This window comes from Gambusia affinis, linkage group LG13, assembly GCF_019740435.1.
Source record: "Gambusia affinis linkage group LG13, SWU_Gaff_1.0, whole genome shotgun sequence".
In the NCBI taxonomy this organism is placed as follows: Eukaryota; Metazoa; Chordata; class Actinopteri; order Cyprinodontiformes; family Poeciliidae; genus Gambusia; species Gambusia affinis.
The window spans coordinates 12,105,215-12,118,576 of NC_057880.1; the positions used below are offsets into that span (position 1 = coordinate 12,105,215).

The 13,362-nt window shown below is 36.5% G+C and overlaps 1 protein-coding gene across 6 annotated transcripts in view; it reads right to left on the reverse strand.

The window, feature by feature from the left end:
• pcdh15a (protocadherin-related 15a) overlaps nucleotides 1-13,362 on the reverse strand; it is a 175,008-nt gene that overhangs the window by 13,258 nt on the left and 148,388 nt on the right. For 5 of the 6 annotated variants that reach the window (XM_044137334.1, XM_044137336.1, XM_044137338.1 and 2 more), the window contains 6 exons: nucleotides 12,985-13,200; nucleotides 11,065-11,153; nucleotides 10,188-10,364; nucleotides 4,764-4,982; nucleotides 3,496-3,504; nucleotides 2,226-2,345 (listed from right to left, as the gene is read on the reverse strand). In XM_044137334.1, the coding sequence (XP_043993269.1) occupies nucleotides 2,226-2,345; nucleotides 3,496-3,504; nucleotides 4,764-4,982; nucleotides 10,188-10,364; nucleotides 11,065-11,153; nucleotides 12,985-13,200 (830 nt within the window). The remainder of the gene's footprint in view (nucleotides 1-2,225; nucleotides 2,346-3,495; nucleotides 3,505-4,763; nucleotides 4,983-10,187; nucleotides 10,365-11,064; nucleotides 11,154-12,984; nucleotides 13,201-13,362) is intronic. The other variant, XM_044137335.1, reaches the window with a different exon arrangement.

The following is a 13,362-nucleotide window of genomic DNA, read 5'->3' on the forward strand; positions in this document are numbered from 1 at the left end:
CTAATCAACCCAAGTGGGTTATTGCCGTCTGCATCTTCTTCAAAGTTACCAAGGCAACTTGTCTCACTATGATAACCAAGGTAGCCATGGTTGGCTGATTTTCCAAGCATCATGACTGTCTAGAAAACTGGAAATATAAAATAGTAGGTGCGCATAGTAGGTCCATCTTGCCCTTCTGACCAACACCAACAGGCAAGGTGGGAAAAGTCTCCTGCCCAGGTACACAAACAACAAGAGTGGGTGGACCTGGAATCAAACCATTGATACACCGTTTGCAGGGTGAACTCCTACTCCCCCATCACCACAATTGCTATGTGAGAAGAATGAATCAATTTTTATTTTGAATGTTGTTTTAACCCTGAATTTGTTCTTCATGAGGGCTTTGTTTATAAAGTAGTTGGTTTGACTGGAATTAAAAGACACTCAGGTGAGTTCAATTTAGTAACTAGGGAAGTTCTGAAGTCCATGTTTAAATTTAATAGGGATTTCAGAGTAAAGACCCTGTATAACAAATGCATGGTGCACTTTTGCCATCCCATTAAAGTATGATGAAGTTTGTGAAAAATTGCGTATATTTTTGCCTTATGATTTAGTTTTAGTCTGACTAGGTAAAATCCTCAAAAATATTCAAAATAGAGCACCATCTCTTGGATGGCTTTAATAAACTCCCTCAGCCCCCAAAAATCAAGACAATATTAAGACTCAAACATACTGGGTTTTGCTAGAAATAGCTAATGAAGCACAAGTCCATACATTTGCGTTTTCAAAATCAGTCACAACACAAGGATATATGGAGAAATATGAATATAAGAAATGACAAAAAACAAAAGAGTGGTCTAATTGGATGAGAGAGAGGATGGGTATCTTTAGAAGCGCACTACTACATCTAATAAAGCACATTCTGATTCTCTTGACATACACACACAAAAATAAGTCTAAAAAAATACGAACACAAAACTGTTGTTTTCCTTGAAACTACCACTCCTTCACCAAGCTCATTTAACACTGACGCAGAAAGCATTCAATGTTAAGAAGAAGCCCGGTATTAAGATAACCTCTGCACCAAAACATATTCATACATTTTTCAATATGTATATCTTTAGCTAAAGCTATAGGCAACAGTGAAGACGTGGGTACAACTGTTAAGTGATAATTACTCACAATATTCATAAAGCTCACAAGGGAGGATTACTTACTGCAGTCTGAGTCCAGACAGACAAGAAATGATGGGAATACAAAAACAGACAGATGGTAAGAAGACTAATACATAAATGTGAGAGGTGTTGATGATGAAATGAGGGTACTCAAAAAAAGGTGTGGGAATATAGCACATATCTGCAAAGAGCCTCATTAGTAGTGAGGTCTGTTTGACTTAGATATTAAAGACATATAGACTTTGTTTTTTCTTTTGTTTCTGAAATATATTAGGAAAGAAACTCCAGAAATTAATAGCAACATCTCAAAAGCCTTTTTCTTGTTTTCTGTAAGTAAACTTTATGTTTTTTAAAGACAAATAGTACCATTACTGCCAGAAATAGTTCATTCTACTGAACATACAAACAGCTACATTCAGCACACATGTGAACTCGAACAGCAAGTATTAACACTGCATTATACCATCACGGCCGTGTTTTATTATGGGAAATTAAATTTTGCTGATGGCATAGTACTCAGGACAGACATGGAAGCTAAGTAAGCAGTTGAAGTACTGTGTATATTAATCAAAGGAAGGGTTATAGTAATTTATGAACTCAGATACTCTTACCTTGAGAGAGGGTTTTGCAAAAATGCATACACAGTCATATTAGAAATACATACATAAGCTATTTTGTTTTACCACCAGATGTTCTGTGGCATACGGTGCTGGAAATGTTCTATGTCAAGTATAGAACTTGGATAAGAAGACAAACAGCACAGGGGTTCAGTGATGCAAAGAGGCATCTACTATTATGTTATGGGCAGCAGCAGTACTTCTCAGGTTAACATCTAGAATTACCAGCAGCATTATTTAGAAGGATGCACTAATACTTATAATCTGAAATAGTAGTTGCATAAAGCAGGAAGAAAAAAGCCAGGACAACAGCCGAAGCATTCATTTCAGAGCAACACCCCTGAGCCACACCTCAGTGGAAGAAAATCTGCACAACTAGATAAAGTACCTGCACATCACTGTAGTTAGTGGGATGTGTGGGACAAGTGACAGACACCAAAGGGACATAACTCACATGCTGCTGTCGCCCAGCTCCTCGTAGAGGTTAGCAGTAGGTGCAGCGGCTGGAGCTGTTTTCCCTCCCGGTGGCAAAGCCATCTGGATCCTGGCAGTTTTGGCACACTCTGCTTGCCGCCTGCGGAAAGTGTTAACATCCACATAAAAAATGATAAGCAATTCACATTGCAATGCAAAACAGAAAGACACAACCTGGAACAATTAAAACACAAAAATATTTTATAAATCAAATGGGGTTTTTTGGTGAATCAGTGATGTTAGAGAAACCTCAATATACCCATTGGGGTCCTGTTCGTTGCTCAGCTGCCATAATCCCCTTCAGCAATAATGCATGTTATTGACAGGTTTTAAAGGCCTATGGTTGTATTAAGAGAGATTTCTGGAATGCCTAGTGTGATAACTAAATATTTTCTTTTAAGTCAATGCAAAGCTTGCTTTGAAATTAAAGTTTTTTGCATGGAATTTTAGGAAACACACTAACACAAGCATATATTGAGAAGAATGAGTGCATATTTTCTTCACTTATATCTGGAAAAATACCACAGTACCATAGTTGTTTTTTTTTCCCTCATATGATTTTAACTTTCTATTTGTTTTCCCAGAAACTACACCGTTTCTATTTTCTCACGCTTTCAGATAAATTTCTATGTTGAACCTAAATAGGTTCGACAGCCCTTTCACTATTTTCCAGGGCATTTATTTAGTCACAAGAAAAATATTTCTAAGTGGAACTTTCTGTCTGAGAACACAACAATAGATATAATGCTAGATTGCTTTAAATCATAAAGAAGCAGTGATGATAAACCTCTTCCTGGACCTTTTGGGTGAAAAATCCCCTCCATATTCATGACTGCTGTGTGTTCTTTTTAGAAGCAATTTTTTATTTTAAAAGAACGAAAGAGAGAAACGTTATGGTACACGCAGTTAAGCATAAATGATATGTCAGCTCAACTATTTCCGACAGAACGATCACGTGTGTTGGCTTTGGGTTCATTTTTCATTTGAATTTTGTCGGATTTTCTGCATGAGAAAAACTGTTCTGCCAAATTACCCATCCAGCCTGTGATCCACAAGTTGAGTCAGTGTTGCTTCATGTCGTCATGTCAGCAACATTACAGAAAGGTGGCATTAATGGGCAAACGTTTCTGTTTTTTTTACGTGACACAGTTGCAATATTTGGTCTGGCTTAAAAAAATGAAGAATGGAGAAAGAAGAAACCTAAATTTCTATAACACACTTAACAATGAAATAAAAAAAATATTACTTACTCTTTGAATCTGATGAAAGTTTCCAAGAAGCAGAGCAAAAGAGATGAGTTAGACAGAAAGACAAGTTAGATGGAATTATATGCTTTTGAATCACAAATAAAATCACGTTGAACCTATGTGGGTAAAGTTTTCAAAGGTGTTTCTAACATGTTAAGTAGGTTTTAAATTTTTTTTAAAAAAGCAATAAAGACAATTAAAGAAAAAAAAAAAAAATAGACCCAAATTGATGTAAGCCATTAGCCCTGCTTGGTTGACTTCAGGGCTCCCAGCTAATGCTCATTTGCAAAGTGAATCTTGTATGCTTCATATTGCTTATTAAAAACAAAATTCAATTATTCCGCACGAGTAAGCAAATTGATGTTGTAAGTATTATAGTGATTTCCAGATTTATGCAGCATCAAATTATGTTGACAAACATCAATGAGAAAATTACATTGTAATGTCATCACCTACAAAGTGCCATCTGCCATGACAGTTTGCATTTCATCTCTAATGTCGCCATCAACAGCTTTCGGATGTGTGCGGTGCATTCATTTGGATGTGGACAACCAATCCACCCATCTGCCACTGATAAACATTTGCCACACATAACCTTTTGAAGCAAATCAACTTCTACAGAGAGAAGGAATGTCGCTCTTGCAAAAAATTACAGCACGTCTACTGCACCAATGTGGATGCCGTTTCAAAATAAAACAAATTAAAACAATGCAGCAAACTCTTGCATATTGCAGCACAGCCTGGAAAATAAGGGGTGCAATGCCCATTGTACGTGTGCGTCGGGTAGAGTTGATTAAGTAGACCAAAGACGCGCTGTGACAATAACAATTGGCTGTAGATGTTTGTCGCAAATGAGTGCTAATTAATCAGCTTTCACAGAGCATGAGCAGGCGATTAGCCCAGCAGAGTGCGCAGTCAGCATGTCTGATGAAAGATACATAATCAGAGAGAGAACGCAAGAGAGCTAGAGGTGGCATTGAAGCGGGAAGTGCTTCCCCTTTATCATCAACACTTCACAAGTACTCTTTTCAGTGAAATTGTTTGTGTTTTTTTCCTGGCTTTCCCTCAACAGCCTACAGGGTATAGGATGTTAAAAACCCATTGAAACATCAATTATAAATATCTGACTTGTCTACACAAGGCATCTCCCAAGATAGTTAACAGCCTTAACTGTTACAAATTTCCTTGTGAAATTCCTTAAAAAAGATTGCTAAAAGTTTGCCTATTAATTTCACAAAATCGAGAATTGTGGTTGACGAATAGGCACTAACTGTTTGTAGGTGACCATGACGATGAGGATGGCAGGAATGCAGCAGAGGATGATGATGATGGCCAGGGCCAGAAGCGCTCCCTCTGTGTAGCCCACAGCTTGAGCGGCCTTCTTCACACTGGCCACAATGTCTGGTGAGCGGATCTCAAGGATGCGGCCACCCTCGCCCACATGTGGCTGGACCTCTTTATTGATCTCCAAGACATTGCCGTCAAGAAACCTGGAAACAGAGAAATCATGACGGGAAAAAAGAGATTATTTATTGTACTCAACCAAATAAACAGCATTTCTTTGTGTATTCAAGTCTATACACGAACACATCTGTTTATTTCTTTGCTTTCACACAGTTAACATAAGAAACTTACACTTACACATTTGGTTTTAAACCCACTTTTAAAATTTCAAGTTGGCCGATGTCAGTACATAGCAGACTGACCACACAATAATTCTTTTAATTAATGGGGAAAAGTCAAGTTATATGAAAGAATAGTTCTTTGAAGAAAGTGTTAAATTTGTTTTGATAAGGGTTCCACACAAGATCCAAAAAAGGTAGGTAGTTGCTTTTTTTTTTTACAATCATTTTGTAAAAGGAATACAATTATCCATCTATTTATTGTCTATACAAGATTATCCTTGCGGAGTTTCAGGTGGGCAGGTGCCCCTCTCCAGCAGTTCTTGAGCGAGAGATGGGTTACACCCCAGACAGATGGTCAGCCTATCACAGGTAATGCAACCAAATTATGCACAATATTAATAGTGAAGCAATTATGAAAAAAATAAGACTTATCAGTCTTAGTTTGCTGCTTGGAAAAAAAAACAAAACCTAGAGAATGTCAGAGATAACCATAGTAATCCACTGGTCAGAAACTTAAAAGTAAAATCTTCTTCCAATCAATGAACACAATAGCTAAACACTACCAAGCTTTACTGGCAGCAGCCTTTAAAGTGAGGAAGTCATTACGGTCAATATTGGTGATATGTCATAACTCAGAGGAAGGAGAAGAGATGCTTTTGTAAAAGAAGTTGTGTTTGTTATGGAGACATGCCAGGTGTTAAATTAGGCTGTTACTATACAGAGCTAGACCAGCGGGTGCTGGACATTTCACTCTTTCACCATGTTTGAATTTGGCATTTCTGGTTGTTTCATACCCAGACTTATTGGATTCAAGAAGGAACCCTCCATTATATAACTTTGAGCCTCTCTTAGAGATGTTTTGTCAGGCTGTAGAAAGATTGAAGGGATCTAGGCCTGATCTCACTCATCACAGGAAGATGTCTAACAGTAAAGGAGTTCTATTTTATCTTTTGAGATTTCAGCACGTTTGTTTTGAAACACAATGTACTGGAGATGTTGGCAGCCTCTGGAAATCTTTGATCTAAGAGAAGAGTCTGCAGGTTCTAGAAAATAGCCACAGAAAAGGATTTTTACAGTAATCAAGTTTAAAAGGAAAAAAAAAAAGAGTAAGATTTGCAATCCGTCTGACTTTATATTAAGTTAGTTAAACCATGTTTTACTGCAACCCTCTAATCCTGCACATTGTCTCTGGTCTTAAAATAAATGATAATGACCATTTACTGATTAGTAGCTTGACAGGAACAAAGGTAGAAAGAAAAGGGAAGACATAAAGTAAAGGAATCAAACCCATTGAGCTCCAGACTACCACTGGTAGAACATCTGATCTACCACTGAGCCACACAAGACACAGTACATACAGTTGTTACAGAGAAATAGAGAGTGGTCAAAATTGATATTAGAAGATCAAAGTTTTCTAAAAAAGTTGAAATTGTAAATTAAGCAAATGATTATGACTGATGCACCTTTAGAAATTAACACTCAAAATCCTTGGATTTTGAGAAAAATGTTTTTTTTTTCTTCAAATTTTAATGTCAGTAACACTGACATTTAATATTATGATGCCAACATAAAAGTTAACTGCGAATTTGATCAGACTAAAATATTAAGATATTTACATGAGCAAAATTTAACATCCATGGTTATAATCACCACTTCAGTTTCATTAACGCACATGTAGCCAAATTAGCATCTATATTGTAGTAGAAATATTATGTTATTAAAAAAGCAAAAACATAATAGCTTTCAAACATCCTCCATCACAAAGAAGCACACATGGTGCCACGTCCAATTACTGTCATTTTTCTCTTTACATAGGTGGATAAATAAGTCTAAATGAAGGTCATTAACTGGTCTGTGGCAATCAATCCTCTAGAGAGCTGAAATGGTTGTGAGTGTTGCATTCAAGGTGGATCAGGGACAGACTGTACAACACTCGCTAACAACACAGTCTTTCTCCTTCTGTGACAAAGTCACAGCCATATAACATGCAATTACCCCTCAGCACTGTCAGACACGTGTTGCATGCATAAATAGCTTTTCATTTTGAACCTATATGGGTATAGGTTAATACATTAGTGCTGCTTATAAAGCAGCACTAATGTATTAAAACTAGCTACAATCTCTTTTTATTGGCTTCACCACCATTGTTTGGTAAATGCCAAAAAAGCAAATTTTATTTTGATTTTTGATTTGATTTAATGATTTATTAAGTCACTGAAAAAGTTAAATATTGGAACTCAAGGTGTCACAATCCTGATCACCTAATTGGCTTGAAGCACCTGCAAAGTTCTGTTCATACATGGATAGCAATAGAATGATCAAAATGAGTTATGCAGGTAACTAAAAAAACTGTTTCATGTGTAACTGCTGTGTGATGAGTACATTATATTGTATAAGATTATATAAGATGAATACATTATATTGTCAAATTCCAAAACACTTTAAACCTTAGAATGAAAGATTAGTCACTGAAACTCTTAGTGACAAAGATTCTGACAATCTTAACTAAGGTTTTATTAAGTCACTGAAAAAGTTAAATATTGGAACTCAAGGTGTCACAATCCTGATCACCTAATTGGCTTGAAGCACCTGCAAAGATTTTCTGAGCCTCTAAGTGGTCTTTTAGTCTGGGTCCGTTGGTTACACATTCACGGGGAAGACAGCTGATGTGACATGTCCAGAAAAAGGGCATTGGTACCCTTGGCGAGGAAGGAAAGTCACAAGATTGCAAAAGAACTATACTTCATTCACAGGATGCTGTATCCAAGCATGTTAGAAAGCTGAGTGGGGTAGGAAAAGACACAGTGAGGATAATCTGTCAAGCAAAATCCTTTCCAGAATTTGAGAAATTTGTGAGGTAAATAGTCTGTTTTCAGATGAAAATATAAGTTTGTATTCATTAAAAAATCAAGGTCCCAAGTTGTGGAGGAATATTGGAAAGGCACAGAATCCACATTCTATGAAGTCCAGTGTGAAACTTTAACTATCAGTGATGTTTTGGGATGCTACATCATCTGCTGGTGTTTTCTGAAGTCTACAGTCAACACAGCCCTGTATCTGTCATGATTTTTCTGTTCTCTGCCATGTTTTGTACTGCTTCACTGCTTGTCCCACTGCTGCTGATTAGTTCATTGCTCTTTCCCGTGCAGATGTCTATTTAAACACCTGCTCCTCAGTCACTCCGTGCAATATTGTCTGTCCTCTTCCAAGTCAAAGCCTTCAGGCATTCCTGTCTTATATTTACTTTTTTTATTATTATTCTGAAAGTCTGTTTTCAGGCTCCTCATCTGTACTGTGAGTGACACTGATTCTGGCACTGAAACCTGTTCCATGTACCTGAAACCTGATTATAGCCTCAGATTTTTCTCCAAGCAATCTCTAAGGAGGAGTGCCCAGGAAACCATCTCTACCAAGTAAAGGTTTTCTTTCTGCTCTTGCAATATTCCAGGTTTGTTGTCTACACTACTCACCTGCTTGTTTGTTTCACATAGTTTTACCAGATAGCAGATCCGGCGGACAAGTTGATCATCATCTTACACATTTCTATTATTATCAATACATTTATTTAACCATTCCTGGATTACCAGAACCTGAATTCCTGTACCAGCAGGACCTGGAACTAGTCCTATTGGAAAGTAGGTGAGAACAAGTATTTATGCACCTCTGAGTGGTTGCTATGGGAGATTCAATATTTCTTAAACATGCATTAAAGAATAAAAGAGAACTTTATGATGAAGGAATAAAATCATAACATGATATGAAGTCAAAACAGTCAATTTTACATCATACCTCACTTTAAAATATACCCTTTTCAATTATCTTATGTAATATTCTATTTTTGAGACTGATATTTGGGGTTTTGTTGCCTGTAAGACACAATCATAAAAATAAGAAGAATAAGAAAAATGTGATATTTGATCAGTCATCACACTTAAACTATGATTTTACTGAAAAAGGTGAATGATATTAAAAAGCTGAATCATTCATGAAATGGGCCACTATTTACAGTTCAAAGGTGTGTCTAGCAATTAGACACACCTTTTACCATTCGACTAGAGTCTAGTCGAATGGTAAAAGGTAAATGGCCTGTATATGTATCGCATTTTATCAAATCTGGAGGACCCCAAAGCAGTTCACACTACATTCAGTCATTCACACACACATTTACACGATGTTCCTTCTACTTTCTCCTGAAAGTATAAGTAAGCCATTAGGTTTCAAAGATTAGAAGACAGAGACATAATTTGACACCCTCCTTAGTTCTTTTTCTATGAGAATTTCTTTAGAGCTAAAAAAAAAATATGTACAAAGCTAAACATCAAAAGCTATAGCACACATATATAGAAGGAGCTCACTGTTGTAAGTGCAGAAAGGATAAAATAGCACAAATTCAAATATACTCAATTTATTTACAGCACCATTTAACAACAAATTTCATCTCAAGATATTTTACAATAAATGTAATGTCCATTCAATTCTACATAGATTACAATTAATCTTGGTCATCAAACAATGCACTTGGCTCATCTTATTATTCCAATTAGTTTAAACATTTACTGCCTAAGGAAATAATAATGATTGTCTTTTATGTATTTTAGGACACTCTCTTAGCAACACAGTCCTCAATGCTGGTATGTTTTTCCAGCTCTGAGCTCCTTTAAGAGCTTTTGAGGTACTGGAATGATAGGTTGTTCAACAGATTGGGAATGACTCTTCACTAGACTCAGTTAATATTACTTTGAACTCACTCGACCCTCTTCACCGACACACAGTGACTTCCAATATTGATAGACATTGTACACCTGCAGGATAATCAAGAATGAAGAAACAAGAAAGAGATAATGGAGGGAAATCCCTGTAAAGAAAGTGCTTAGAGGAGCCTGGAAAGGAAATTTTTGTTGTTAAAAAAAAAAAAAAAGACAAAGGTCAATGGAGGATACAGGCAAAACACATTTATGTTTAAGCCAAAAACCCAACATTCCTGAGGTTGCATTTACACAAACAACATTTGGACTTTAGTATACACAAAATGGTTTACTCAAAATCTTGTGACAAATTTCACCCACTTACTTGAAGAGCTCCTGCCGTGAAATGGCTCTGTTTGTTAGTGGATCGATGGCGTAAACCATTAGATCTGACTTAGTGTAGTCCTCCAGCTCATAGCCATCGCCATAACGACGTGGCCCAATAGACTCAACGATCACCTTGGCACCGGGAATCTGGTCCTGCACATGACGCTCCAGAATGCTAAAACCAAAAACTATTTTCAATTTAATGAACAGACCTACCTATTAAAAAAATTGTTATTTTAGACAAATGTAAAGATGATTTTGGTTGGAAATGTAAATCTAGTAGAATTTGCACTGTTGGGTTTCATCAACTTTCTGACATTGTTTATAGGCTTTTTCTTCAACTACAATAACTACAATAACTCTGTTTGATGGCTCTTAAAAGAACTGAAAAGCAACTGGGAATGTGTTCTCCCAGTTGCATAAACTTCAACTCTATCAATATTAACAAAGGCAGAAATCTGAACAGTTATCTTCTTTATAAATGGGCTAACCCTCTTTAAAGAGACTCACTGTCTGTAAGGTGGACAAGTGAGTTTTCAAAAGATATTTGTTTATGTATTGGTGAGGTAATGTTTTAGAGGGACTGAATTTGGGGTATTCTTTAGCTTATAAATCACAATAATAAAGAAAACAGAAATACAGGCTGGAAATACACTACTGTGTGTCATACATTTATGGGTTTCTAATTTTGAATTGTGCAACTGAAGACTTCACAAATTAATGAAACATGGAGTGAGTGAAAAATAATACAGGTCAAGAAATTGTACTATTTTGCAGCTCAATTAGACCTCACCTGACCGTATTCATAGATGTACATGTATATGTTTAATATTGCATAAGGTAATTATGTAATTTGAAGATGACTCATGTCTTACCTAATGAGCTCCTCCTTCTTCTCTTCTACTAAGTAGGGAGGAACAGAAGAGACAACAACCTGCATGTCTAATGCGTTGACTACTGAAACCTGAGAAAGTGAGTGGAGCACAGAGGAGGGAGGTGGTGGTGGGACAGAAAAAAAATGGGACCATGAGTTAAAAAGACCACAGGAAATCAAGATAAATTGTGATTAGGCGTGTTATTCATATGCCCCACTGTGAGTTTGGCCGACTCATTTAAATGATTCTTTTGATGCAGCAAGTCAGACCCTGTAATTGCCTCCTTGTATTGGTGCCATGCGGCAAACCTAGCAGGTCTATAATTCTGATGCCACAGTTAAGTGCATAGGAAATGGCCTCTGTGCTCTGAAGCCAAATCTCCCATGTGGCTCTTGGAATATTAGGTTTCCCCTTGAAAATTAACGAGTGCCATGCTTATGCACTCGCCGCTCTCTCTCATATTCAAGCAATGTCCCAGACCCTCCTTCTGTCTCATTAGAGACCTGTTAGCCAGACATATTTCATTCCCCAGCCTCCCCAGAGTAAGGGCAAAAAAAAAAACAAAAAAAAAAAAAACATATTTGGGGAACAGCAGAAAAGAAACAGTGGGTACTTGGGCAAATTATTTCAATAAAAGGCAAACATAGAGCAAGGCGGATGCACATATAATTTTTAGATAATTTCTGTACTGAAACAAAGAACTTGAATTAGATTATCAGCTAGTGGCCAAGGCCACACATTGAGAGCTTTTGCCCTCTGTGAATGATGAAGTAGACTAAACTATAAAGTCACTACATAAGCATTTTAAGTCCTTTAACAAGTTAGCAGTAAAACTAACAGAGCAGCTTCAACGAAGGTAAACCAATTTTACCTTTACATATAACCAGCACCTGTTCTTAAGAATCTTTTTAATGATTGTTGTGAATAACATATTTTGCCACTACTCTTTAGAAGCACAAGTAAAACATTATTCTATATATCAAGCCAAAATAAACTGTAAATGTCAATGTAATCATATGGTGCAATTCCAAAATTAAGCACAATAACTATATAGTTTTTTTTTGTTTTTTTTTTTTAAGATCATGGCTCAAAGTCAAAGTCTTCAAACTAATTCTGAAGGTTTTGAGCTACACATGTTTTCATGTGAGTGCATGGATTGTGTGTTTGTGTTCTTGTAAAAATAAGGTATGTGTAGTTATGTTTTCTTTTTGTGTAAAACTGTGTGTATTTGTTTTTGCAACCAGTTGTGGACTTTCTCAGGCATATTGATGTGCCTTTTGAAAATAAGTTTTACAGGGAGTTTTCAGATCTCACGACTGAGAAACAAACACCCTTTTACCTGATAAAATCTGAGATGCCTTCTAATGTTTTGTTTTCAAGTGCACATTTTTTGATGCCTCAAGTAGAACAAGTCTATAAGATTGTTTAATACAAACTGAATAGGGTTGATATTCGATAAGAATTGCTTGTGTTCTGCATAATTTATGACTGAAAGTTCTGTGATTTCTGGTAATCTACAGTGTGATTAAAAACAGCATCAATGATAGCAATATATCATTTTCTGAGATTCTACCTATAAAGATATGAAAGGTTTCTGATCTGAGTTTGACTCAAGTTATTTATAACATAGGGAAGTTAAGTAGTATTTAATCAAAAGCCCATATAAAATATCAGGCAAGCAAATCAGCTGTTTAAAGCAAATGTTATACATCATACAGGAATTATGAGGAAAAAAAAATCTGACAATTTATGCATCGGTTTGTTCTGAAAGCTGCTCTTAGAATAAATCAATAGGCTGCTACTATACGGGTGACATGTTAGTCAACAACTGGGAGTACATAATCACCTTGAAAGTTGTGCTTAGTAATGTGTACACACTCACTGTGTAGACTGCAAAAAACCTAAGAACAGATTACTCACCACCACTTCAGCACTGCTGCTGAAACCTTTCCCATAGTTATCGGTGGCAATGACTTCAAACTTGAAGTAGGACCTTCGCATATTTCGAAACATGATGGCTGACTTAATGATTCCAGTGTAGGCCTCAATGACAAAGCTGTTCTGACCCTCTGCTGTGGGAGGTATAATTAGGCGGTATGCCATGGCACTGAAGTTCCCTGTGTCCTTATCAGTGGCCTGTAATAGAAAAGCAGAATGCAGTAACAAAGTGGAAAAGAAATAAAAATTTATCAACATAATATTTAGAAAAGAGGTCAAATGACAATGTTGCTTTAAGTGCTCTAATTCCCTTTTAATAAATACCAAGCCTGTGCCAAGGTGGCCTAGAGCCGTGAGTAA